The sequence below is a fragment of the Orbicella franksi genome, chromosome 14, assembly GCF_964199315.1.
Source record: "Orbicella franksi chromosome 14, jaOrbFran1.1, whole genome shotgun sequence".
Lineage (NCBI taxonomy): Eukaryota > Metazoa > Cnidaria > Anthozoa > Scleractinia > Merulinidae > Orbicella > Orbicella franksi.
Window position 1 is genome coordinate 4,529,082 of NC_138158.1, and position 27,639 is coordinate 4,556,720.

Consider the following 27,639-nt stretch of genomic DNA (forward strand, 5'->3'; position numbering starts at 1 on the left):
CATGGGGTATACCAGGCTGACGGGCCGGTAATTGAGTTTCCTTATACCTTTCTCATTTGAATAAGTAATTGTTTCACAGAAAGTAGATGACCGCTCTATTTTCAGTTGTTATGAATATACTGTGTTTATTTAGCAAAAAAGTTACAGGGCTTTCGATTTCCATGCATGATAGTTAATTCTGGTTGTGCCGCGTATGAACACCCTGCAAGCAGAGCCTTTCTTACCACATTTACTTCTATATAAGAGAGGCTCTACTCGCGAGGTGCGTATGGGAGGCAACACAAGAAATTATTTTTTTCAGTAATATTTCGCCTTAATGTGCAATTGTTTGTACATTAAGGAGCTTAAAGCGCAGCCTTGTTATAGTATCCAAAGACCATAGAGCCTTCAATACTGTGGCTTTGTAGTTTTACGCTAAAGCGTAAATAACGTTAATGTTGAATAAGGCTGCTTTACAGAAACCCAAACTTTCTGGATACCTCACCACACGATATTGCACTCAAAGCAAAGTTTACAAGAGGTTATGAATTGAAACAGCTAATTAATAGGAGCCTTTAGCAAAGACGTTTTCAAGAATGGAACCACAACTATCTTGTAGCTGGCTTCCAAACTTTAAAACCTGTTTAGCAACATAAGTTTAGTTTGTGAACAAATGGGGTATGAGGAGTTAATAAAAGTTCATTTTATCTGAAGTGAAATGCACGCAACAGTGGCTTTCGCGAGAAAAAACGTCCCCCGCGCTATCAAGGGAGTTCTTCCAAGCAGTACAGGGGGATTAGATACAATTTTAGCCCATTGGCAGGGAAGGGGGAAACTTTTCGCAAATCCTTGACAAGTTCGACACAGATGATGGAGGAATTTCCGAAACATGTCGACCATTCAGGAAACTGGCCGAGCATCCACGAAAATGACGAATGTGGTCGGATGAGCTTGACATCACAGGGCCATGTCATGTTGCTTGGCAACCAGACTGGCGAGAACTGTGCGCTCAGTCGGAATCTTCACACAAAAAGAACTACAGTAGTCTCACTGTGTGACGAGAGCAGAACGTAATTCCAGAATGTCGTGCTTTTGACAGAGGTGACTGAGTTCACTTTTTCATTCTCTCCTTCTCCTTCTCTTCTCTTGCAGCTGCCTTTGCTGCAGCTTTTGCTTCGGACTTAGCTGAAAAGGATAACAGAACAGAAAAACATAAGTATAGTGTCAAGTAACTTGCAGATCTGTAGCTTTATGTGCTGGTGCATTACACTGAGATCCTTCTCTTAGTATAACGTTATTTTCAGTCAAGGTTATAGTTCAGTTCTGGCCCTTTCTCCGTCACGCAACGTTACGTTCTCGGGAGACAGGGTCGAGAGCGTAACGTTGCGTGACAGAGAGAGGGGGCCAGAACTGAATTGTCAGGTTTGTAAAACTGACATGCAAAATGGCGGAGAGCATTCTCGAGGGCTTCTTAGAGGTTCCGTCAGTATTTATATCCCGTCTCTGAATTTGTAAGCATGTCGCATAACATAAAATACTTACCGATACGCGACCCAAGGAATGAGTAGCTTTTACTTTTCCTGTACGCTTCAAATGGATCCTTCATGTCAGCACCTACTCCCTAGAGATAGACGAACATCAATATATCAATACTCCCTAATGATTATCATACGTTTCTTTTAATGTGAGCTCTAAGAATTTGTTAGCGCATCAAGGCAATATCCCCTGGTCAAGGGTGATTTTCTCATTCTCATCACCAGACTGCTTAACATTATGTTGATATTGTAAGGAGAAATGAGATGTTCATCACTGTTAGTTCAGTTGTGTTTTCTTGTAATTTCTTAAAAGTTCTGAATTAAATCTTGATGAATTACCCGTTTTTCATAAATATTTATCATTGATCGATTGACTGATTGATTGAATGTCTAAGGCCTCATCTACACTACGCCGGAGGAATTTAAAAACGGAGCTTTCACTCTGAACACGCATCAAATGTTTTCCGTCTACACTTCGCCGGAGAAATGTAAAAACTAAAAAATCACCGGTCATTTTGGATTTGCGTTTGAGGAAATCTTGGTCAAGGAAATCACATGATTTTCGTGACGCCATCGTTTTCGAAAAGCTCCGTTTTCAAACTGTTTTTCCGTCCACACGAAAACGAAAAGCCGGTGTTTTCAACTTCCTCCGGTTTGAAGAGCGTTTTCGAAAAGTTCCGTTTTCGTGACGGGATTATAGTGTGGACAGAAGGCCTAACATGAGCAATAAAGCTCGGTTTTCAAATTCCTGCGACGTAGTGAGGAGGGGGCGTAATTGATTGATCGATTCACCGACAGATTGTATCTCTTACCTTAAACTTGTCAAACTTATCCCGAACCTCTCCCCCTGATATCGGATCATAGATTCCTTGCTGACTCCTACCCAGGCCAGCTCCTTCCCATCCTAAACGCAAGGAAAAAACAGAGGACACTGAATTAGCAAATAATGTCACAGCTGTACGTACAACGTAAGGGGCACGTAGATGCAGGCATTACAAGGACTGATTTAGTACTGCACCTTGCTCTGACGTTTTGCTCTGTATGTAAATTAAGTTGGTCTACATGAAGTTACAGTGTAAATATGGAGAGTAGGGTTTGTAAACCACGTTTCATATACTGAAGAAGGGCTCATCCTCGGAGACCCAGGGGCAGTTAGTTGGGGCGGGAAGAAATAAATCGGGCAAAAAAAATGAAGCGTCGAAGGGTTACAAGTAAGGGGGAAAAAGCCTTACTTGTAAACCTTCGACGCTTCAGTTTTTGCCCGATTTACTTCCTCCCGCCCCAACTGACTGCCCCTGGGTCTCCGAGGATGAGAAGGGCGAAGTCCGAAACATTTAATAAACAAGCTACTATTTAACACTCTAAATGGCCTTTTCAGCCTCATATTTAGTTTATCGTCATGGTGTCACGCTTGCTCAAACTTTTTTCAAAGAATTGAACTCACCCATTTTCTTAAGCATCTGATGTCCCACATTACTTTCATCCAGTCTCTGCTCAGGCACCTTTGACGTGTACGATGGACTGGAAACGAAAAAAAAAGGACAAAAAAACTTTTGAGTCAGCTTACGCATGCATGTGTTCCTGAGTCGTAAGGAATTTTACTCCATTATCCGCAAATACCACTAAAATAAGAGTGATGTGCCTTTTTAACACTCACTGGAAACTTGGTGGTGTGGGACTTCTACCAGGACTTCTGTTAGACTTGAACATTGGCGAGATTGAACGTGACCGTGATCTCGAGCGTGATCTTGAGCGTGAGCGTGACCGAGATCTCGAGCGCGATCGTGATCTAAAAAAAGAAAGAGAGATTCATATGGGGACAGTACAGTCGTGATACAATGAAGAAACGTTGCGAAACCAGTACATTTATACCGTACTATACAAACGAAATTGTCAGATGCAATTGCACTTAAGGTCAGTATGACATGTAATTTAATTTGCTGTAAAAAAATACTTCAAAATACATCAATGTAAAGTGTTTAAAAATATCGTTGTTGTTTTGGTTTTTGCAATTCAACACAGAAACTGAAGCCTCTACAAAACGATTAATTTAAAACTTCGAGACATGATTTATTCATTACCAGAATTATTTACTGCTTAATTTACATGTAACGTTTCCCCACCCCCCCTCCCTCCCACCCTCAATCTTCGTAAGGTGATTCTGTGTTACCTTCTCCTCTTCGGAGAGATGGACCGGCTTCGAGAGCGAGAGTGACGTCTCCTGGGAGATCTGGAACGAGATCGAGACCGAGATCGCTGCTGCCGAGGAGAAGGGGAACGAGAACGTGACCGTCGGGGTGATCTGGACCGAGACCTTGATCTGAAGACAAAAAGAAGTGATGATAGTGAGTGGAAAAATCAGTAAATGAACCTTAAGGAATTTTAAACACAGTATAGAGATGAGAGTTACTGGTAATTTACTTCAACAAAAAAATGCATGATAACATAAAAAAAGTGTTGGCTGATACGACTTTCCTCTGAAAGATCAGAAGTAGTTTATTTTAGTTTATTTTCCTTTTTTAAGCCTTACCTCGATCTGCTCGGTGGGAATTCTTGCACTTTGAGTTTCTCTGCTTCCTCGCGATCTTTGATGTACTTCAGCTTTGCTTTGTAAAATTCAAATAAACCACTTTGCTCCCAACCTTCACTAAAAAGAACAGGGTTACAAAAATATTAGCCACAAAAAGTGTCACTAAGGACTGATCGGCTAAAACGGATTTCCACGGGTACAGTGGTCATGTGGCACAAATGTAGAAAAATGCCTTACTAGCAAAAGAACTACGAATATTTTCAAATTAGTACGAAAAATAGCATATATTTAACCGCATTTCAGTATCCCCTGAGCCTAGGCGAAGCAGCTTTTTCAAGATTTTACGGAGATCTTCGGAAAACGTCCGTGTTTTCCGACGATTTCAGAAGATCATACTCCCGGGGTTCCATCCTAACCCTAGATACAAAGATATCAATTCTCCTTACCAATAGCTATACATCTCTTTCAATGTTTGCTAGGAGAATTAGAAGGAAAATCAATGTAATATGCCTTACTTGATGACTTTCTTTGCCCTCATCACTTGTCTGCTTGACAATGTATAGATATTGTAAGGAGACATTATATGTTGGTAAAACTTTGCAATAAAAAGCTCAGGGTATCACCAACCTATTCCTGGGCCTCTCGTGACTGGGAGGACTGTAAAACGCTTCAACTGCAGCCAGAAGTCTTTCACTTGGTGGCTGTGGTGCGGGAAGACGAAGAGCAGCCGGATCTATTGGTTTGTAGTCCACGTCCGGCAACTATACCACAGAACAAAATAACCGACTCAAGAAACTATTTGATAATTTTTTTCACCTCTTTATCTTCGAGTCTGATTATTTCTTGGCCAAACAGTAACATCAACTTAGTAAGGGAAGCACTAACCTTCGTACTCATGTATGGACTTCATTCGGTACACAGATGCTTTTTAAATTTACCCCGGTATTTTAAAGTACAGTGAATTGCACAACTCTGGCATATTCGAAAGAAAATTTAAAAGCCAGCAAATGCACGTACAAGTAGGATAAGATGCGCCTCAGGTGATTTTTTTTTTAGCAATTATGCATATTTTACATGCATTGAGTGAGCGGGGCGAGATCATGAATGGACTGATATCACCTGACATAGGCCCCTGAACAAGTAGTATATCAAACACGAAACACCGTGTTTGGCCACATTTCTGAACACAGAGAACACGGAGAAATGAAGTCGTAAAAATCTATGTTTATTAAGATCAGATATCCAGTAACTTTGAGTTCGAGAAGGCAACGTCCGATTCAGTTGTTAAGTGCATCATTTGAACACAAGTATCTGGATAATATGCTATAAAATGCATTAACATAACTAACGCAAACAAGCGTCTTGACTTAGTGCCACTTACCCCTACTAAGGGAGCCATAAGGCCAGCAGGGAGCTCATAGTACATGGCTGTAGGTATGATAGGTTCAGGGATGGGTGGCTCGGGCGGCATGTCATATTCCTCCATACCGTACCCTTCCTCTTCTTGCGATCGGCCGTGGTTGTAGTCGTTCACCATTGGTGGCGGTCCCCTGCCATCATACTGCTCAAATTCTGGCCTCTGGTGCTGGTAGTCAAACTGTTGAGGTGGACCACGGAATGGAGGAGGCGGCGGTCTGGATAAGAAACCCAGAGAGATAACAAAGTCAAAGTTACATATAAGGCCCCGTTCACACTGCATCGGAGGAATTCGAAAACGCAGCTTTATTTCTACGGTTACGCCCGCCGTCCACACTAATCCGTCACGAAAACGGAGCTTTTCGAAAACGCTCTTCAAACCGAAGAAATTTGAAAACGCCGGCTTTGCGTTTTAGTGTGGAAAGAAAACATTTTGAAAACGGAGCTTTTCAAAAACGATGACGTCACGATAATCACGTGATTTCCCTGACCGAGTTTTCCTCAAACACAAATCCAAAATGACCGGTGATTGTCGCGTTTTCAAATTTCTCCGGCGTAGTGTGGACGGAAAACATTTCATGCGTTTTCAGAGTGAAAACACCTTTTCCAAATTTCTCCAGCGTAGTGTGAACGGGGCCTAAGTTGAACAATCACCACTACAGTCAAAAATTTAAAGTCTCATGTACACGGTTGTAGACCGTAAAACAAACAAACAAACTTTATTGAGTATTCCCAATGGAGCCTTTCAGGAAGAATAAATTTAAAAAGAGATTACAGTATTTAAATCCAAAGAAAACCAACGTCACATTTAGAGAGGACGTTGGGTTTTGTTTTGAGTCAAGATCAATTTTTGTGGCGAGGTGCAGTTTTGTTTGGACATCCATTTTTTTTGTAGACGGCGAGTTTATTATGGACGTCAAGTTTTGCTTGATCATCGAGTTTTGTGCGGATGTCACGTTTAGTGTGGATATCGAGTTTTATATGGACGTCACATTTTCGGAGGACATCCGGTTTAGTATGGACGTTGAGTTTTGTGAGGTCGTCGAGTTTTCTGAGGACGTGCAGTTCTGTGATGACGTCGAGTTTCGTTGAGATGTGACCAAACTGCAAGCCCGAAAATTTGTTATCATGGTACTTTGCGTTGAGGCCGTTCGCGCTAATCGTTTCTGTGCATCCTTACTGCGCACGCAAATTCACACGCCACGTCATGCATCGAGCGCGCGCTAAGTAAGAAAAATGAACAATGACAGGGCAGATGGCCATTGCTATAGCTTTGCCTGGATTTAACGATCTTGGACGTTCGGTGACTCCTATTTTTCTTTTGAGGGATCATTTCCTCTGCCGATTTTCTACGTTTAGCGAAAAAAAATGAAGAAAATCTATCGATTAGATGATTGATTTTTTTTCCAAAATGCACCATTCGAATTCCGTTCTTTTTAGCTCTTCGTTTATCCGTGCGACGGTTTCAAATGCCACTTGAGGGTTAAGTTTTGTGAAAACGTTGGCAACATTTGGAATCATTAACGCAACGGATTCACCGTTGACTGCTCAGTTCTGCGGGTTAAAAGAAAGAAGTCGTTCTATTTATACAGTAGGTTTCTACTGTAAACCAAGAACAAAATCTAAACAGTCTAGATACTAAATGTATATCCACTTACCTTCCATGGTAGCCTTCATCATGGAAGTTTGGAGGCACATGGCCATACATCGCTGGAGGTGGGTGTCTGAAATCTGGCATGTATGGTGGAGGAGGAAAATGAGGAGCAAATGGCGGAGGGCCGTGACCATAATACTGTGGTCGCTGGTCACCAAATGGAGGAGGAAATGACTGAGGGTGCTGCTGATAGGGGGCTGCTGGATATGGTTGCTGCTGCATGGGTGCCTCCTCCTGCTAATGTAATAAAACAATAGTCTATCAGGGGGGGTAGTAATCGTTGTCATGGGGATGAAGAGGGATTTTGCTTTTTATTGTTCCATGAATTCCACAACACAAACTACTAATCAAATTAACAAAATACCCTGTAAGAAAACATGGCACAAAAGCCGCCATTCTATACAACAATTAGATTATGAGCTCGAGATTTCTATGGGTTATTAGTTGATGAGGACGAAAGTAAGATTCTAACTTTCGATTCCAATTATTTCTATTCTTAGTATTGAACTTCACGCGTTAGAAAATTTGTGCGGACTGAATTTTCAATTTGACATTTCTAGTCGTGTACGCGCCTTCAAAAAATTCGAGTTTTCTTAATTCAGGAAACCGTGAATGTCCTTCTTTTAGTCTTTTCAGGGATTTGGTTTTTCATTTGTTTCTAACTGTTCTTTCAAAACTTCGAAGAAACGAGAAAATGTTGCAAATTTGTCTACCACACCAAGCCACTGTACACTAATGGCTGATAGTGTGCAATGGCTCAGCCAATCAGATTACAGCATTTGCATTAGTATACTAGTAGAATTCTACTAAAACTTGATAGAAACACAGAACTAGCAGAAACTATTGATGTAAAGATAGTGCAAGCAAATTTTTCTTTCTTTTCCTCGCATTATTTTCTTGTTGTTAGGACACGTTTTCTCTGCGTTTCTATCGAGTTACAAAAACACTCTTGAAACTTTCCCCTGCAGCTCGTGTATAATGGCAGTTCTTGTTCTCTTTAAGACTAAAACTTCAATTCGTGTTCTATAACTTTGTCGAAACAAGAAAAAAATTCTCCATTTCTTAAATCCAAACTAATAGTGTACCCTTTTCTCTGTTTCTTCTGCTGTCATTTGCTCTGCATGTTCTTCTTTGACTTCTTTCTTAACAGGATCTTTTGCTTGTTCCTTTGTTTCATCAATTGTCTCTTGGGAACTCTCTTCTAGTTTTTGCTGCGCTAAATTATCTGAAGAAAGCAAATTAAAGATGACATTACACATAAATAAAGCAGCATCAATGCATGGGGGTACATCAATTAAAATGCAGATCAAGCAGTTTAAGTTCTAACAATGGCCGCAATCAATGTGCTGTGTTCCTCGACTAAACACCTTTCTCTCACAATTCTTCTAGTGGATTCTATCCTTCACAAGTATCTTGTTTGAGAAGATCCAGATTACAGAAGTACTGTAAAAGGTAGAAATTTTGTGGGGCTAGTGAGAATGACTTTCAAGCTAGCCTGAATATTGGTTTTTGTTGCACCTACATTTGCAAGGAAAAGGGTTTAAAACAGTGAGCTACCTTTTCTTCCTTGTTGAGGTTGCTGGTCTGCCTGTGGTATCGGCTGGTTATCCTGTGACTGCTGATAATATTTCTTATAACGTTCTGGTGGAATATAATAACCTTCAGGAGAGGATACAGTGGAACACATCAACATCTGTTGACGCTAAGACTGGTGGACATATTTGCATTAACATTCTATGCCAAAACTCCAGTTCAGTATTTACGGTGTGAAAAATAAAAGATAATGATGACGAAAATGATGATGACGATGCTGTCTATGTAGTATCCCATGCCAGACCATGCGGTAAACAATACTAACTACTTATTATCCCAGGGTGAGGTCTTCACAAAAAAATCTCAAACCGCAACCTTGCCATATTGACCTTGCTATCGCTTGGTCAATATGGCAACGCCAAGGTTTGAGATTTTCCCGTAAAAACTGAATGTTCGAGGTTAATACGTTGTTTATTATATGGCTTTTTGCTTTGGCTTTGCCACCTGTAATTGGCCCATGGACATTACAGGAGAGTGCCCTACAATTGGTCAATCAGAGTACGCATTATATCAACTACAAACCTAAGCCATATAATTAAGTTTAATAAAGAGCATTTGACGTGTCAAACCTTGGTTAAAGACTTGTTCTCGAGCTGCATCAACTTTACTCTGACCAGCTTCAGAGTTTTTCAGTTCCTGGAAAGTTAACGCCAACAGTGTCAATAAGAGTTTTCTATAAATTTCAATAAATAACCTTTATAAATAACCATACAATGCTCCTGTAAGTAGTGTTCTCTTTCTATGTATTTTACCTTAGACAGTGTAAAATTATGTAGGTAAAGTCTGCATATGAGCCAAGAGGCCCATCAGGACAACACTTACCTCTGGTTTCAGTAGCACGAAGTGACTAGAAGTATTTCTACTCTACTCCCCCCTGGATCAGATGCTAGTCCACCACAGGATTACCCCCCAGCATTAATTTTGCCGCTACCCATTTATACACCTGGGTGGAGAGAGGCACTGTGAAGGTTAAGTGTCTTGCCCAAGGACACAAGCACAATGTGTCCAGCGAGGGTTCAAACCGGGACTGCTCGATCTTGAGGTGGGTGCACTAACCATGAGGCCACTGCAGCTCCACATGGTCACTGAGGACATCTTAATTTGGTAATATTTGAGTAATTTTTTTTTTTCATTTGTGCATTTTTCTTGCTATGAATTTTAATTTAGAGTGTAAAAATATGTAAATAGTGCAAATCTGATCTGCTAAACTGATAACACTGCAGAATACTTGTCATAGTCTCTAATTGTCTAATAGAAAGTCTGAAAGAACTTGATACCGGACTGTCAAACAAACCTGTAAGAGGGATGCCTCGAAAAGGTTATGACTTTCCCAGATTCCTAAAACCTTTGTTACTTTCTGCAGATTTTCTGGAGACTCTCCAATCTGTGTGCAAAAGAACAAAGGCACTATGATGTCCTCAAGGGATTTCTTTAGGTCTTGCGCTCCTTTCCTCTGACAATGATGAAGAATGTCATTGACAAGGTAGACTATATGAAGCTTGTGTTGAAACTGCATTCCAGGACCAAGTGCTCTAAATGATATATTTGAATATAGTCAGAAGAGTCAAAAGCACAGTCATAGGCAGTCACTATGCAAACATAAAACTACACAATCTTTATGTATGTGCATTTGATGGAATTCCCTGTGAAACAAATATCAAGCAAAAAAGCTAACTATCTCAAAAATGTTCTCTTTTAGAGTAATCATATCCCTGTCACATCTCTTAGACAAGCCTTCTCATAGAGTTTTAAAGTTGTGTGCCATACAAATAAACAGTGATCAATAGTTTATGCTAAAATAATTCAGAAGACAGTAAACTATTCATTCTCACTTGCCTGATGGGCAAGGGCCCAGGCATGTCATCTTCCAACTAAATCAAATAAAATTAAACTAAGAGTTGCCCAAGGCATGCAAAATTTGACAGCAGCTTGTCTGAAAGGCAAGCTGGAATTCAACTTTTTTTCAAGCCCTGTACACAAGCTATTTTTTTTGTCAAAAGTAAAATAAATTCTACAAACCTCTTGAGTAAATACTGAGAAATCTGATAGCACTGTGAAGGAGTCTTTGCATTTGTAAAGATGAAATTCTTTCCATTCTACAAAAAGCAATGAAAATACACATGTATTTGATTAATGTGACCATGTAAAACCAATAATAATAACAGATTAGTTTTAACAATCAGTTTTCTACAATATGCTGCCACCAAACTGTTTACTCTCTATTATTGTTTAAGGTATAACACACCTTAACATAAATAATGTATCAGTCCTGAAAAAAGAAACTTACCTACAGAGTATTACAATACCCAGCTTGAATCCAAACATTAGAGACCTTTAGATTGGACTTCAAGTACAAGATCGAGTATGAGTGCGATTTGCAAATTTCAAACCAGTGACATTTCCAGAGCCTTCGCTCTTCATGTTAGTTTAGGTTGAGAGGGTAGCTCATGGGATAAGATGGGTATGTGATGTGATAATGTGAAGCCTGTAAGCTAGAATTCAAAAGTCATACTCAATATTGTACTCGTACACAATATCTAAAGTCCCATATTTAGTACAGGTAATCATACAGTTTCGAGTTCAATTTGGAGTTAATTTGCACGAGTGAGTTTTTCAAAAAGCTGAAATTGCATGAGCCGCTTCGGCGAGTGCAATTTCAGCTTTTTGAAAAACTCACAAGTGCAAATTAATTCCAAATTGAACGAGAAAAATCGTATGATTACTTATTAATAATATAAACATGAAAAAAATTTGCGTGGAGGAAATGCTGGAAGACCTTTCTTGAAGCCATTTTTTCTCATTTGAGAAAACTTTTTTCAAAGTTTCTGCACTAAATTTTCATCATCATTTTATGTGATATCATTGGCTTAGAAAATTTCCTATTTTCTTTCAGCCAATCATAATCTAGAATTACAATGTGTAATTTGCACTGGTGTTACACTTTTGCACTGATGTTACACTTGAACTACACTGCCCTCAGCCAATCAGAATCAAGTAATTTTTTCATGTATATTATTATAAACATTAACACCACACTTTAAGAAAACTAGATTAGGTTATAACAAGACCCTGAATGGCTTACTGATATAGAATCCTTAGTACAGGACTCCATAATCTTGTGTAATAGGGTTTCTAGTTCTGTGATATCCAGTTCATTGGGTTGCTGCTGTAATGTAGCAGGGGGAGGTTGGTACATAGGAATGGAGACAGCAGCTTGGGCCTGTTGTTGTTGTTGTTGTTGTTGTTGTTGTTGCTGCTGCTGCTGCTGTTGTTGTTGAAGAGCTTGCATCTGGTAATAAATCAAAAATTAACACAACTTAGCCTTCATTTTAATCAGTTTTTCTAATTACAGAGTTGCATTTGGCACATTTTACAATTACAATTTCAATTTCAATATATTGGGCAGTATTTACAGAATTTTAAAATTTACATCAGTATTATAAAATAAAAATGGGAAAAGAAATAAGTGTTGCACATGGCTATGGAGAAAATTAAAGAAATGTATGTGCGTGATAACCAGAGTAGCCACTGGCTTTCGTGCTGGTTACCACCATGTTAAATCCCAAAGCAGTAATTTTGTCTGTGTTAGGAATGAAAACAAGGCCTTTGAAGTTTGTACATTTGGCCCGCAGCGCGCCATGATAACCTGCCCTTTACGAGCGCACAATTTTAAGAAGAAATACCGTCTTTCTAGGACCCCTAAAGTCTTCTAAAAACATGCTCAGTAAGTTAATTCTGATTGGTTTATTTGTCCTCAAGAACAATAGAACAATAGGAGAACCAAAAAGTCTTCAGGCGGGGATCAATGTAGGAAAGGCTATTGTCCCCACATGCTTTTTTCTAGGTGGTTACGGGCAGGTTAAAGTTGATGCATAGAACAAAAATACATTACTGAAAATAAATTACTGAAAATGCATTACTGAAAATGTATTACTGAAAATAAAATACTGAAAATACATTACAGTCACATAAAAGATCAATTGTCCTTGGTTCACGACTAGATCACTAGCATTTTTTCATACTACCCAGTTGTTTAACTAAAAGACACATGTAAACAGCACTGTGTTGGAGAGAGTTTCTCAAGAGTTGTTGCCACCCATCTCACAATCATAACTCAGGGCTTGCAAAAAGGGCTGCCCTTAGAACTTCCTGGTAATACACTTGGAAATATAACAGGAAACTTTATACAGGAGTACTTGATAATTTCTCTACCACATGTTAACATCATTACCTGCTGTTGGGCCTGTTGCTGTGCTTGTTGCCATGGTGCTGAGTTGATTGACTGCTGAACAATTGCTTGCTGCACTAGATGTGCTTGAGGGTTTGTACCAAATTGTGCTGCTGCTTGCTGTACTAGTTGTTGCTGGTTTTGTAGATGCTGCTGAGTTTGTTGTTGAGCTAATAATAAAGCAAGAGAAAAATCTTAAGCTGTTCCTAGCATTATACAAAGAGAGCCACCTTTAGACCTAGTCATGTGGCCTTGTTCCCACACAACTTTTGAAGCCAATTTCTGACAAATAACATGTACATAACCATCTAGGTAATCTCACTTATGCCAACTGGCTTAATACAACACAATGACCCTGAACAATGCCCGCACAGTCTCAAATTGTTTAGTCCACAGTCTGACACTCTCATCTATAGGGAAAACTTGATCGAAAATTGTGGACTACCTCTAGAGGTACTTCTATCTTACTGTTGAGAAAAAGTTGGAAATTTCTTCACCATCAGCTCATTTCTCCATTTTCAGTAACTCATCAAGGGTGAATAATAACCAGAAACCAACTTTTTAATGGTGCAGGTGGCATTTGTTCCAGTTTGCAGAATAAGAAAAACCCTGTAGACCATTATTTCTCCAGTTTGCATTATCCCATAATGGGAGAACAATATCCAACCAGCAATAATCTCTTTAAAAGAGCTAACAAATATTTCTAGAGATAGCCAATAAAGGCCTTACCGATTTCAAATGAAACTTTCCATCTATAGTAGTTGTAGAATTCCCCACTAAACAAAAATGCAAACTTTGGATTTCCTTTCTGTTTCTCCTTGGTCATCTCCTCAAATTTGCTGCCATTTCTGGCAACAAAGTTTGCAAGCTTGTCAATGATATTCTTCTGATCTTGATCTAGATTCAAATAGATTAATATTAAATCAGTCAACAATCAGTCTTGTTTAATTTGGGTAAAACTTGTAACAGTCATATTCATAGCCCTGAAATGCCAAAATCAAATGGAATTTAGAAGTTTTGGCCTAGTCCAGTGGATAAGCGTTAACAAAACAATCCACGCTATCCACCGCTGATTAGTGATTTATCTGGCCCAGGTTGTGTAATAGGTGGATAACACTAGCTACCCAATAAATCACTATCAAGATTATAGTGTGGTTTGTTTAGTTAACACTAATCCACTGGATAATGATTTATCTGGTGGATAGAGTTATCCAGCCTTGAAACAACTGGGACCTGGTGGAGAGCATTATCCAGGTTTCAAATATCCTGGGCCTAGATTTTAAGTAGGGAGGTAAGCTGCTGAACTAAAAGAAAAACCCTTGTACCAATAAAAGAAACAAAGACAAATTCAATCTACATGATTTCATGTTAGAATCAAACATAGGCCACATTAGCAGGAGGCAAGTAGTTAACTAGTATTCAGCTATTCCTGCTCCCTTGAGATCAAAGTATCAAAAAAAGTTGAATTTTTTTGAAATTACCTTTTATTCAAAATAAAATTAAAAAAAGCCCCACATTTTATGGGACACAGTGACAGAGTAGGAAGCCAGTTTGAATTTTGTCTGAAATTAAAATGATGATTGACACTACACCTCACGGGTTTCATAAAGGGCCAGGCACCATGCAAATTGGCCTGCTGTGAGGACATGGTCATGCACTGTCGAGACAGAGAAAAAGGTCTTGGGCCACAGCTGGAGCTCCATCCAAAAGCTGGCTGGAGACAGACAGCTGTGGAAGTCCTTTGTTGCTGCCCTGTATACCAGTGGGTATAACAGGAACTGAACTACCAGGCAAATTGGCCTGCTGTGAGGATGATTTTGCCCGCTTCATTTGACCATCAAGAGGAAAGTTTTTTTTTCTGTTTGCCCTGCCTGTGTAAACCAGTTGCCTTCCTGGTGAAAACATTAGGCTGATTTAGCAAGAGAACGGGAACATCACTTGACAACAGTGCGCGCAGTACAAATACCCAAATATGGTCAAATTAGAACAGAATCCAAGTTTTTCCGTGCACCCTGCAGTTGTCATCTGACATTCCTGTCCTGTTGCTAAATCAGCCTATTAATGAACCCCCTGACACCTTAAAGAAAATGGATTTGTCCAGTTTCATTGAACCTTTAACTCTCTCTCGCCACTGTTTTTATAACAATTTTCAGAGTCAAGAGGGTCACCAGACTTGATTAATATCTCACACAGCTAACAGCTTTGAATGTTTGCCTAGCTTTGAATATGATTGGCTAGCAGGGGCCGTCCCAAGATTTTGGAAATCGAAGGATGGGGTTATTCTGATTCATATAATCTCAGGCTCTTTCAACGTTTAAACCGTTAGCTATCCGAGACAAGAAGTGTAACACAGTACTTCTACTTTACCTTCAGGTGGAGGAAATGGAGGGGTTTGAGAAACACCAGACATCGTGCAATGTTGTAAACAACTTCCAAAGAAGTACGACTTGCACGGCTCTACCACGAAAGAACACCTTGAAATTCTACATATAATCCTTCTTTAAATACCTTTTCATATAAATAACACATTAATCTCTTGATATACGGTTTAGGTGAACATTTTTAGCGCTTCTTTGACACAAAACCCAAACCTCTTGTCAACTCGTGCAAGCCGCCATGATAATCGCACCCAGTCCCCGAGAGCAGCAATGTTCAAACGCATGCGCAAGTGGATTGCGAAATTTAAAACAAACCGCTGGTCTAGTCTATAAAGTCAGTAATTTTCATCAACTTGCATCATTTTGTGAGGCAGAAATTTGGCAAACAACTGTTTGAAATGGCCCTTCAACGTACTCTGCGACGTATGGTATCTCCGGCAAATAATATGCTTCTTTTCTGTCGTGCTCAAAGTACAGGAAGTGCCGCGATCGGTATCCTTTTTCTTCGAAAAATACCTTTGAGAATTTTTGTTATGCAACTTATTCCTGTAAGCTTTTACAGTGGAACCTCTCCTTACGGACAGCAAAAAAAGAGACATCTATACTATGGACGGCTTACTTGATCCCAGAGAAACCAGAATTGATTCAATCGCTACCTCTACAATACGCACACCTCCATGATACGGACACTCGACTCTAGCCCTTTGCTGTCCATATTGTGAAAGAGGGTCCTCTGTACGTGCGGGTACACATGCCTTACATGACCTATCAACTGTGCGAGCACTTACTTTGTGAAGTGTTAGCCACAAAGATAGATCATTCATGTTATAGTGACTGAAATACTATTTTCCTTAACTCACAAAATGATAGCGAAAGAAGCAAGCAGGGAGAAGAAAAAAGAAAACTTCGGTAAGTGGTCAGCTTGAGAGGAATTTGGGGCGAGAATTTTGGGGGCGGCAACTGGGCGTGAAAGGGGGTAAATATAAAATTTATTTTTGTACTGAATGACTTCTAGAGGTATTTAGAAAATAGCCCAAAGAAAATATGCAAACTGATTCATTTAAAATCATGTTTCTATAACTTGATAGAAACACAGAACTAACATCAGCTGTTTATTTTGTTAACAAGGGTAAACTACTACGCTACTCACCATCAGTAACAGAATAGATAGTGAGTAGTGTAGCCAATCAGAGAATGGCATTTGCGATACAATGGTGGTAGATTAATACTAAAACTTGATAGAAACGTGGTACAAGTTTTCTATATCTAAATAATTAAAACACATTTTTTTTCTAATCCTTAGTTCGATTTAACTGGCAAGATCCTCTCAGCTTGGAGAGTTGTCTGACCGATGAAGAAATCATGGTCAGGGATCAGTTTAGAGATTACTGCCAAGAAAAGCTCATGTCTAGGGTTTTGATGGCAAACAGACATGAAGGTAAGCTATATAAAGCCTTCTGTGGACTTACTTCTGTCTATAATGTCTGAGTTTCTTGAGATATGATATTCGAACTTTGTCAATCTTAACTTCACCCATCAAGCCTGTGACATCAGATTTACAATGTTGTGGTACCGACTTCATTTTTTCTCAGTGTGAGACTTCACAATCTTGGTAAATAAGCAATTTAATGTAGATTCAGTTGTATTCTTGCATATCTGAAGCATAGAAATGACTACCCAGATGAAATTTTCACCCTGTTTTCCCTGTAGTAGTAAATAATGAAGGGCCTGTACTAATACTGTGGAATGGTGGATGGGGACATGTTATTCTTGACTAGGAAACTTACTTATTCACTGCCTTGTATGCCCATCAGAGCTAGAAACAGTTAGTTTGGCAAGGTTATCAGTGGTGTGAGAAGAGATCATTATTATCCGATCTGCCACCACGTTCTCAGAAGAACCATTAAAAGGAATGCAGAAATTGAATTAATATTTTGAGCAGAAATATGGTGTGGAGTGAAAAGGGTTACCAGTGACAATGTTTAACTCTGGTAAAGGATTGTAAGATTGGTTTTGAACTATGTAATAGTGGCGTGCTATATAGTTATAATATATAGCTGAGTCTTTTAAATTTTGTTTTTCTTTTATCTACAGTCTTTGATCAGGAGATTATGACTGAGATGGGATCTCTTGGAGTTCTTGGTTGCACAATTCAAGGCTAGTATAGTGTAATTTATTAATAAGAAATGACAATACATATTTGGAAGAAAACATTTTTCCCTGCCATAACTGTATGATAGTTTTGAACAAAAATCTTGCTTTTAACTTTGGTTTTCTGTTATCTTTTTGTTAGGTTATGGATGTGCAGGTGTCTCATCAGTAGCTTATGGACTTATCGCAAGAGAATGTGAAAGGTTTGTAATAAATTAATGTTCTGCTTTATTTCTACTCTGCCAAAGAATATGAATTGGTAGTGCTTTTAAATTGTTGGAGAAGCCTGACAGAATGCTGGAAGTAACCAGTCAGAGTTTTACTTGATTCCTGTCCAGTGGGAGTACCAACACTCCTAGCTGCTTTATGCCACAGAAACTGGAGTTGAGTGCCAAGACCTATGAGTCAATTGGGCTTTAAAGACTTGTCTACTTTTTCATTATCTGAAATATGGGAGTTTGAATGAGCCTGTGAGGGTTTTATGTAGTACAAAGTGACAAATAGTAACCAATTATAGCCTGTGTTCAAATCCCCACTTTTATTGCTACCACTCCTTTCTAAATCCAAAACAGCCACCATTACTGAATAATATTTACACCTCTGTACAATCCTTAAAATGATTGACTTTGTATAATTTTAACAATGTTATTGTGCTGACGATGTCACCAGGGTGGACAGCAGTTATCGGTCAGCTATGAGTGTCCAGTCATCTTTAGTGATGCACCCAATCAATACTTTTGGAAGTGAGGAACAGAAAGAGAAATATCTGCCAAATCTTGGTAAAGAACGTATTAAGTTGAATTTTGTTTGTATCTGACATTTATTTTGGGTATGCAATAAATGATAGCATTTGAAGGTAAGGAAAAATTTGGAGATTGTGCACTGAAGATTCTGAAGCAGAACTCAAGGGGTCATCCATTTCAGTATTAAAGTCATTAATTAAAGTAATATTATTATAATTAGCGTGATTTTGAAAACATCAAAATAGTAAAGGTAACATGATTTTCTAAAACAGTTTATGAGAACTGAAGAGGAGTCGCAATGAAGTTGAGGATAGCCATTGATACATGTAGTTAAAATCTGGAGTGTAAAAAGTCTGCAGTGTAACAGGATGTGTTGAAAATACGAAGCTCAGCTTCTCAAGTGCAACTGTTTTTATATACCCTAACCCTCTTTAAGGCAACATTTTTTAATGAGCATTTTAATTGCTGACAATAGTTTTTTTTAGGCCTCCTATTGAAAGTTTGACTGCTGGCAGCCAGTCTTTTCTCTTAGGGTCACTTAGACGAGTGTTTAGTGATCGAAAAATGGGTATGGCGGAGGAGGGAATAGTGTGTGCCACACCCATTTCTCGTCCCATTCCCCTTTAGGTTAAAGCATCTTGCCTCATAATCCCTGCTGGATTTTGAAAGAAAACCAGACTGTCAGCAGGCCAATCGAAAGTGCAAATTGATTGATTGATCTTCTTTTGCTATACTTTTGACTCTACAGCACAAGGCAAGCTGATTGGCTGCTTTGGGTTGACTGAACCCAATCATGGCAGTGACCCAGGTGGAATGGAAACAAGAGCCAAGCACAATCCAGCTGGAAACAGTTTTATTCTAAATGGAAATAAGAGCTGGTGAGATTAATGACTAAAACGTTTTCTTGTCAGTAATAATCAGCTGTGTTGCATGTCATGGTATTTTGACATATCAATGTACATGTAGATGTGAACAAATGCTTGTGAGAACATGATTTAAAGTATAGAGAATAAAGGAAAACTTTCAAAACAGTGGCAAATCGTACAGAAATTTCTGGAAAAGTTTCCAGAAAAATATGTTTAAATTGCTTAATTTTTGTAATGTGAACCATTGAACCAAAACTTCCAGAAATTCTGTGAAAAAATATAATGGAAAGGAAATTCCCAAGTGATAATATAAATGAAATATGTTTTTGATCTATCTGTTTCTAGGATCACAAACTCCCCAATAGCTGATGTGTTTATTGTTTGGGCAAACTGTGAAGACAAAAGGATTAGAGGTTTTATCTTGGAGAAGGTTTGTTATATAATTTTACACTTAACATATATGGTCTCCAGTCTGTGAATGTTCTGGAAACCAGTTAATGTACTTTTATGTCATATAATCTTTGAAGTTTAAACCAGAGAGATTGTTAAAAACCTTTGTCAAAGATCCTCCCTTATTTGCACAATATCATCTTAACCAGTGTTAGACAAACACACAACATTCTTGTTTTTGAGGACATGATGAAGGTTCATCTTTTGATCTTTGTTACTCGTGGTGAGAGCCATTTTTCATTGCCAAGTTTCTAGTGTAAACCACAACTTCCTGCTTTGAGATTTATTGCTTCTTTGAGTGAACTAACCTGGCCGTAGTTCAGATTAGAATTGCACCTGCCAAGAGAATTAAGTTCAGTCATGGTCTCTGTTGTTGTTTGTTTTCAAAAGGGAATGAAGGGACTCTCTGCTCCTAAGATTGAAGGGAAATTTTCTTTGAGGGCTTCAACTACAGGCCAAATTGTCATGGAGGATGTTGAGGTTCCAGAGGAAAACCTTCTGCCAAATATTGATGGACTGGAGGTAACATATAATAAATGTGCTTTATTACCTACATAAAGTGGAAAGGTTATAGTTTCATATGTGGAAGTAATGTTTCTCAGCCAAAAAAATTCTGTTTGGACTAATAAACTAAGGACCACAATGGAAACTAACTTTGTGTAAGCTCTGGACAACTGTGATCATTACATGTGGTGTACAAAATTGTCTTTAAATCTAAGGGATATTCATAGTAACAGTAGATACAAAGGTGGCATAGCTCATTTGGAGCATTTGTCCTTTATTTTAATGGCGTTTTTCTTATTGACCAGGGACCCTTCAGTTGCCTAAATAATGCTAGGTATGGCATTGCTTGGGGAGCTCTTGGTGCTGCAGAGTTTTGTCTTGCTACTGCCAGACAGTACACCTTAGACAGGTCAGTAAATAATAATAATAATTATCGACTAAGAAAGATTGCCACCAATTTGTGTAACACACAGTTTCACTTAATTTATCCAACTCTGAAGAACATGTTACACGCAAAATTGTTAGAAAATATGTTAGCATAAGCCTGTTCAACAAAATTGTATCTGCCTTTGATTGGCACAGCATCATTACTAGTAACACGTTTTTCAACCTTTTCCAACAAAGACATTTGTTGATTTTTTTTTAGGATCCAGTTTAAGAGACCACTAGCAGCCAATCAACTAATGCAGAAGAAAATGGCTGACATGGCAACTGAGGTTTGTTAGTTTTGTGTTTCACCGAATGTTGATTTTTATTCTCTCAGTCACTCAAAATCAATCAATGGTCTGTTTCTCCCTAGTATTCCCTTAGCCTGCCGATCGCTTCGCTCTCCAAATTATTCTGTTTCGCGTTCGTTAAAATTCTTTTTTCCGTCCTCGCCGGGAGCCTGTTCGCAGGCTAGTATTCCCTCACAATTTGTTAAAGGAGCTCAGTCACGGCATTTTGAGTTATTTTGGCCACGTACAAAATTAGGAAACCTGAAAATGGTAGGTTACTTAGATAGAGAAACACCGAAGAGACAATAATAAACCATGAAGGAACAAAGATGGTTAAGGATGGAGAAGATTAACACGGATTACAAGCGAAGAACTTGAAAAATATAGGCTAAACTTTTCAAGATGCACAAACCAGGTTAGCATCAGGTACGCAGAGGCTCTTCGGTCTAACCGTAGAAACAAAGCTACGTTTTCAAATTTCTCCGGCCTAGTGTGGACGCTACCTGAGTTGTAGATGGTAAAGTTTTTCTTATTCATTGTTTTTATGTCAGATTGGCATTGGTCTTCAAAGTTGTCTCCATGTTGGACGACTCAAAGATGAGGGAAGGTAAGCTATGAAATGTAAGAAAAAGAAATTGTCGGGTTCTAGAACTTCCTTACGCACCCACCAAAAACAACGACCTCCGAAAATAGCGATCGTAAACTTCAGCTAAAGATGAACTTATTTGTAAATCCCGGATGTAGAGACGTTCCAAAAGGAACGACTATTTATTTGGAAAAGAGAAGAGGGTGGTAATCCCATTTCTCCCAGTGAAAAAAATAGGCAAATTCCAGTTTCTATTTTACCCCTTCAGGCCCCTCTTGAAAACGTGGTCAATTCTATCGTTCTGCTCTCTTAAATGACCGCATTTTTTTCTATAAACAAAACTAGTTAAGTGTATGATCACACTTATCTGTCGGGGATGTGTATGTTTTCAAATTTGAAGCGATCCTTCCGAAAGTAGCGATTGGGAAAGGCTGCTAAATCTGACAGTAAGGACTTCTCGTTTCTTGTTCTTAGTTGTTCTGTGGGTGTTTTCAACGTTCTTTTTTTCTATTTCTCTTCAATTCAATTCAATATGTTTGATATTTCATTCAGTTTGAGAGAAATCTGATAGCTTACGTAACTTGGCAATTCTTCCCTCGTCACTGGAAAATATGGTCATGTAATTGTTCTTCTTTCTGCAAAACAGATACTGTCCAGAAATGATATCTATGATCAAACGCAATTCTTGTGGAAAAGCACTGGACATCGCACGAATGGCTAGAGATATGCTTGGAGGTAAGTTAATGTAAGACTTCAGCTTATTTTAGCGAGGTGTTTAGCTGAGTTGTTTACAAACGGGACAAAGCAAGTCGTTAGACTTACACAGACAAAGCTGTAACTAAACAGGCTGTCACACTATTTTGAGTAGAAGCGAAAATACATTAAATGTTAACTTGCCAACTTTTCAAGGTTTAGTTTAGAGCGTATCATCAATGACTGTGAGGAAACCGAAACTCAAGTAATCAGATTAGTGCCATTAGCATTAGCAGAGTCACTAGTAAATGAGTTCCATCACAGCAAACTACAGTAACTCAAGAATCAGGCAACACTCATTGGCTTCTTCTGATTGGTTAAAGAAACAGCTTGTTCGCCCTGATTAGTTAAAGCGAAGCAATGCGTACAAAGTTACAAACTTTATATCAGCCACGCCACGGGCAATACCACGGTCAATCAAAATACACCTCTGACCTAAGGGTGTGGCTCATGGGTGGGCTAACTAGGATATTAAAGTCAACTGTTTAATACGCTATTTTTTTTACACAGGAAACGGAATCTCAGATGAGTATCACGTGATTCGTCATGTGATGAACTTGGAAGCAGTCAACACTTATGAAGGTAAACGTAGTAATTTTTCGTTTTTATTTGTTGGCCTTTTCTTGTCTTTTCTTACCTTAACTTACCTAACGACAAGCCTCTCCGGACTGCACTGTCGAGCTGACTTTCTTCTTAGCTATGGTAAGTTTTAGGGCGGGTATGTGGGTCACATTCTTCGATGAAAAGTACATAACGTGGAAGTTTGAATGTGATTTTTCTCGAATTCTCTGTAAATGGACACATCTCGGTAGGCACACTAATGGAGCATGTTATTTGTTACCTCCTCAAAGGGACCTTCAGAATTGTCCCCTCGGCGTCCCGTTCTGAAATGTTCGAGGGTAGCTTCAAAATCTAATATCAATACTGCGCGGAACCTTTGGAGAATATTTAAGTAAACTACCATATGAACTCGTCATTGACATTTATTTTGTTTCCTTCAGGAACTCATGACATCCACGCACTCATTCTTGGAAGAGCGATCACTGGACTGCAGGCTTTCACCGGCCGATAAACATAACAATGATGATGAACAGTTTTTAGATGGAACATTCAGCAAAGCACAGTACCAATACCTGTAACTTATCTTCTTCACGAATTAACAATCTCAGTTGTTTAACTGTGTTTCAGTCCTGTCGACTTCATGGCTAGAGGGTTCTTGCCGTTCGTGCGAGTTCGGAGGATTTCCACGTGGTACAGTCGGAACAGTCTCGGAAACAAGTGCCGTTTTCGGTAAATCTTCGCCCCGGTGAATTTACGATTGGCTTATATAAACCATTTAGAAAGTGGCAGATGGTTTTCCGAGAGTTCTTACGTATACGGCAGCTTGTTTGGTCAATACGGTGGACATCTTACAATCTCTCCGTGCTTTTGCTGTGTATGATTATTAACATTCAGACAATCGCTAAGACTTCTCCGGCAGAAAAAAAAAGCCGATTGTGTTAAAGTTTGCTCGAAAAAGATGATTTCAAAAGAACTTCTCCTCAGTGTCTTTTACGCGATTCTCTAAGTTATAAATTAACAATAAGTCATTGTCTTCTGTTTGACTTATTTTCTTATCGAAGTAAAACTTTATTTGGTGTTTATTATATTTCTACGCGTTCAGGTTTCTACGTATTCCACATCAAAGTTTTCGTCTTATAAAGGGACCGAAAAAAAGAATGTAACTTATATAATGATTATGGTATAGGAACTTACCGAGTTGTTTGTGGTAGACGAGAGCACAAAGTGTATTACGAAACTTTCAGAAAACTGAAAAGAAAAATGTGAAAATGAACTGAAAGTTGGTAAATAAAGACAAGGTCTGAGTGATTACTTCGAGTTCGTTTTCGTACTTTCAAGAAGCCATAGGATACCCCACATTTTCTCACTTTTTTAAAGTTTTCCTTTTGTCTCTTCCCTTTCTTAATGTTTGGTTGTTCACCGTCACCTTGTTCAAACTTAACAGTTTAAGAAATCCAAAACGAACAGTACCTGTACAAGCAAACTATTTGCAACATTCACTTTTCCTTCCCTTTGTGACATAATTTGCTCGAGTTTCAAATCTGACTTTCCCTTGTAAAGATAGACGGCGAGCAGTCTCCTCTCTCTTTTGCGAGGGAAGAAATTCAAACGAACGAGAAGAGACGAGCTTTTGTTCGTTTGCGATCTTTCCCGCGGATTTTCGAAGAGACTGCTTGCAGTCTATTGTACAGATTTCTCCTTCAAATGCTTTTACAACTTAGTTACGATATTTGAAAACTCCGAATCAGGATGGCCGAGCCGGGGAAGGGCCTTGATTAACAAATTTGACGCTGATAACCACTAATGCATTAAAGACTCTTAAAAAAACACTGGAAACGCCTTAGATTACAACTCTATCTCGTCTCTAGCAAGTATGCAAGTATGCAAGTACCGTGTCTCGCATTACAACTTAAGGTTTGGAGGTTGTAATCTTGTTCAACCTTCTTCTGTAACTACTGGTACTACCATAATTCTTTCACGCTTAAGGTTACACATCTATGGAATAAACTACCTATATATATTTAACAGTCACCTGATTTCAAAGAATTTCACAAGAACTTAGAGACTTTTAATCTTCTAAATTTGAGAGCTAATTGCAAATATGACTACTGTCAACATTAAATTTGCTTTTTTAAAATTGCTTTATTAGCAGTATTGAGAGATGTCACAGTTATAGGCTTGATGTATATATATCTATAACTTTATAATATAACGAGGGATAACGAGGGCAAACCTCTTCCCACTAACAAATTGATTGTTGAATTGACGAAATTTTCTACTTTTCAAACCGGCACGGTAAAACTTTAAGCAAGCCCAGTAACCCGCTACGGCCGTCCAGCGCTGACGACAGAGATGTGTATCCCAGGGCGTATATCCGGCATCTTACCATAAAAGCAGCCGATATAATATATCAAACACGAAAGACCGTGATTGAATATACGGCGCGCAGCGGAGTATTTTTGACCAACTTCGAGGTGTTTCTTAATCGAAACTAAAACTAGGGAGAAAGCGGAGAGTTTGAGATGGTAAAATTAACAGGTTTTCTCAATTTATTGTCATCATATCATACAAAGGTTTAATCATTTTTCTAAGGTTGACTTTCTAGAGAAGCAGCGCACAGATAAACGCCTCGTTTTTCTTATCTCATAGGTTTTTTGGACGAGATTTTCAACGAAAATCTACGAAAGAAATCCTTACGAAAACATTACACACGAGCTAAAAAAACATTTCTGACCTAAAAATACTTTCATAAAAGACCGTGTGGATATTTGTATTTCTGTACAAACTATTAAAAGAAGGTACATAAAATAACGTACCCAAAAATTTACAATTCACTCACCAAATACCACATAAGTTGTGGTCGTTTTGTCATAAATTAACAAATTTTATATAGAAACTCCTAATAACTCGTCATATTCAATTGGGACTACATAATCTGCATTTAAAGCAGTTTCCAATTGAGTATCATAGTTTATTGTGATTGGCTAGTTTTACGATACAGTATCGTAACACTAGCCAATCATAAATTACACAAACAACCCAGTGAACCAATCAAAACTCGAAATAAATACATGTAGCCGACGCTAAGCGCGGGAAAACGTGTGCGAGCGAGTCAAGCTTGGTTTTGGCTTAACTTCTGATTGGATAAAAAAATGGGGCGAGATTTTTAAGCCAATCACTTAGCGTAGTAACGTAAAACCAAAGCAAATGCAAATGACTTTCGACACTCAAGTGAAAACCGCTCTAAAGGTGATATTCTATTCTCTCTCCCAACCCCACCCCCCTGCACAACTGGTCCGCTCAGGCAAGTTTGGAACACGGGAGGAACACGGTGGCCTTCGCACGCTAAAGTTCATTTTTGTCAACATCTTTGCTTTGTGGATTTGCCGAATGGGATTTTGAGGAGGCAGCTCGCCGCTTCGCTAAGACAGAGTTTGAAGGAGGCGAAAGTCCCAGCACTCGTGGTTTGATATTTCTCTGAAATTCTTCATGATCTTCAGGACGATAAATCGCTGACGCTTCAGAGAACATTCGGTTCATGGCTACTGCCTCAGCAGCAAACTCTTGTAGATTGTGCGTGTTCATATTCCTGAGGAGAAAATCAAGAGAACTGAAGTTTCTTTTTATGGGTAATATATTAATAAATAATAAAAATGTTTGTATAGCGCCAAATCCACTAAAAATCCATGTCGCTTTACATTAAAGATTATTGAAAAGCCAAAAGAAAAGGGGGAAAAAGGGGAAAACAATAGGAATAAACTAAGTTAATATTCAGGAAAGGACTAACAGACAGAAGGTCCACAGTGCCCAAGATTTGTCTCCCTTCCCCTCCCTCCTTTATTGAAGAAAAAACAACAACCATCTCTGCTCTCCTGTCTCCCTCATTCGAGTAAGGAAACGACATTGTTCACTTTGTCTTCGCCCCTTGTTTTCTGGATCTGCCATTGATATGCTTGATTACAAGTAGCCTGTAGTCCTAACGGTTAACCTAAACATGACGCTGTCAACAAGGTAAGTATAACATACCTGGTTAACAGGGTGGGGGTAGGGAGTGGGGTGTTGCTTGCCTATATATAAAAAAAGTAACAACAATAACAGTCACATAAGAGAAACAAGAAAAAAAATTAAATTTCAAACCAAAGAAAATGACAGAAGCAAGACCGTTACCTCCTCGATCCAACGATGTTGTATTATCATATCAGTGGTGTATCTTTTCGTTGCATCCCGCACCAACAGGTGCGATATAAGATTCTTGGCTTCTAACGAAATGCCATCCCATTCCTGGAAGAGATAAAGTAAAAAAATTAAAGTATTTTTCAATTAGTTGTTCCTTTTCAAATCTCATTTCAGTTATTTAGATCTCGCGCGTTCTTAGTTCAGGCATTTTTCAAAAATCCCCCCTCCCCTCCCTCCAAGTTGATTTGTGAAACAATGAAATAAGTGAGTTACCTGCGGACATTTGAGATTTCCAAAGTTGGAAAAGTCACGACAATTTCTCAAGTTTTCCGAAATTTTCGTTACAGGTAATACGTACAAGCAGTCAGTAACGAGAAAAAAGCGGGATTGATGACCGTCTTTATAACTTTCCTTTCAATTGAAGACAGTTGCCTTACCTTTGCCGGAAAATCATATTCCCCTTCCTGTATCCTCTTCATCAGCATGTCCTAGTTTAGTATCAAAACAAAAACAAAATATTGCTATCTTGTACAACTACACTTGAAACAACGAGAAAGTCGATATAAATTATCTTACTTATCGTACAGTATGTCTTTCAATTTAAGACAACTTCTTATTTACTATTCTGTAGCTACGAAAGCCGAGGAGGGACTTCCGACTTGACAGGGGGAGGTGGGGGTTGGGAATTTTCTTGTGCAAGAATTTTTTGGACAAAAAAAATCAAAATAATGATAGTAGACGCACTTGCACGATTTTTTTTTTCAGTGTTTGCTGTGCAGGATTGTGTGTGTGTGTGTGTGTGTTTTTTTTTTGGAAATTG

General features: G+C 38.8%; 3 protein-coding genes across 6 annotated transcripts in view; 1 reads left to right on the forward strand and 2 right to left on the reverse strand.

The window, feature by feature from the left end:
• Positions 1 to 102: 102 nt before the first annotated feature.
• LOC145468780 (calcium homeostasis endoplasmic reticulum protein-like) lies at positions 103 to 15,533 on the reverse strand. Of its 3 annotated transcripts, none has more exons than XM_081452474.1 (19): positions 15,303 to 15,533; positions 13,665 to 13,832; positions 12,939 to 13,105; positions 11,790 to 11,996; positions 10,727 to 10,803; positions 10,002 to 10,239; positions 9,277 to 9,343; positions 8,672 to 8,773; positions 8,200 to 8,339; positions 7,119 to 7,348; positions 5,426 to 5,678; positions 4,672 to 4,805; positions 4,045 to 4,161; positions 3,685 to 3,834; positions 3,172 to 3,303; positions 2,959 to 3,035; positions 2,327 to 2,418; positions 1,522 to 1,600; positions 103 to 1,164 (listed from the first exon to the last, which is right to left on the reverse strand). In XM_081452474.1, the coding sequence occupies exons 1-19, from the start codon at positions 15,343 to 15,345 to the stop codon at positions 1,091 to 1,093; spliced, it is 2,547 nt and encodes an 848-aa protein (XP_081308600.1). In that variant the 5' UTR covers positions 15,346 to 15,533; the 3' UTR covers positions 103 to 1,090. The 3 variants fall into 3 exon arrangements, with proteins under 3 accessions (XP_081308600.1, XP_081308599.1, XP_081308601.1); XM_081452473.1 differs by having other exon boundaries at positions 107 to 1,164; positions 7,119 to 7,351; positions 15,303 to 15,532; XM_081452475.1 differs by having other exon boundaries at positions 107 to 1,164; positions 7,119 to 7,351; positions 8,672 to 8,755; positions 15,303 to 15,531.
• An 89-nt stretch (positions 15,534 to 15,622) lies between these two features.
• LOC145468800 (glutaryl-CoA dehydrogenase, mitochondrial-like) lies at positions 15,623 to 23,971 on the forward strand. The gene is made up of 15 exons (XM_081452501.1): positions 15,623 to 15,805; positions 16,184 to 16,222; positions 16,617 to 16,751; positions 17,408 to 17,470; positions 17,607 to 17,667; positions 18,134 to 18,243; positions 18,956 to 19,085; positions 19,419 to 19,503; positions 19,914 to 20,045; positions 20,333 to 20,436; positions 20,674 to 20,743; positions 21,295 to 21,350; positions 21,976 to 22,064; positions 22,593 to 22,664; positions 23,084 to 23,971. Exons 1-15 carry the CDS (start codon positions 15,712 to 15,714, stop codon positions 23,152 to 23,154), a joined length of 1,311 nt encoding a protein of 436 aa, XP_081308627.1. The 5' UTR covers positions 15,623 to 15,711; the 3' UTR covers positions 23,155 to 23,971.
• Positions 23,972 to 24,800: 829 nt separating this feature from the next.
• The window catches only part of LOC145468795 (MAP kinase-interacting serine/threonine-protein kinase 1-like), a 15,345-nt gene continuing 12,506 nt past the window's right edge, over positions 24,801 to 27,639 (reverse strand). The window contains exons 14-17 of one of the 2 annotated variants that reach the window (XM_081452497.1): positions 27,257 to 27,307; positions 26,811 to 26,924; positions 26,670 to 26,710; positions 24,801 to 26,232 (exon numbers count right to left, since the gene is read on the reverse strand). In XM_081452497.1, the coding sequence (XP_081308623.1) occupies positions 25,989 to 26,232; positions 26,670 to 26,710; positions 26,811 to 26,924; positions 27,257 to 27,307 (450 nt within the window). In that variant the 3' untranslated portion in view covers positions 24,801 to 25,988. The remainder of the gene's footprint in view (positions 26,233 to 26,669; positions 26,711 to 26,810; positions 26,925 to 27,256; positions 27,308 to 27,639) is intronic. The other variant, XM_081452496.1, reaches the window with a different exon arrangement.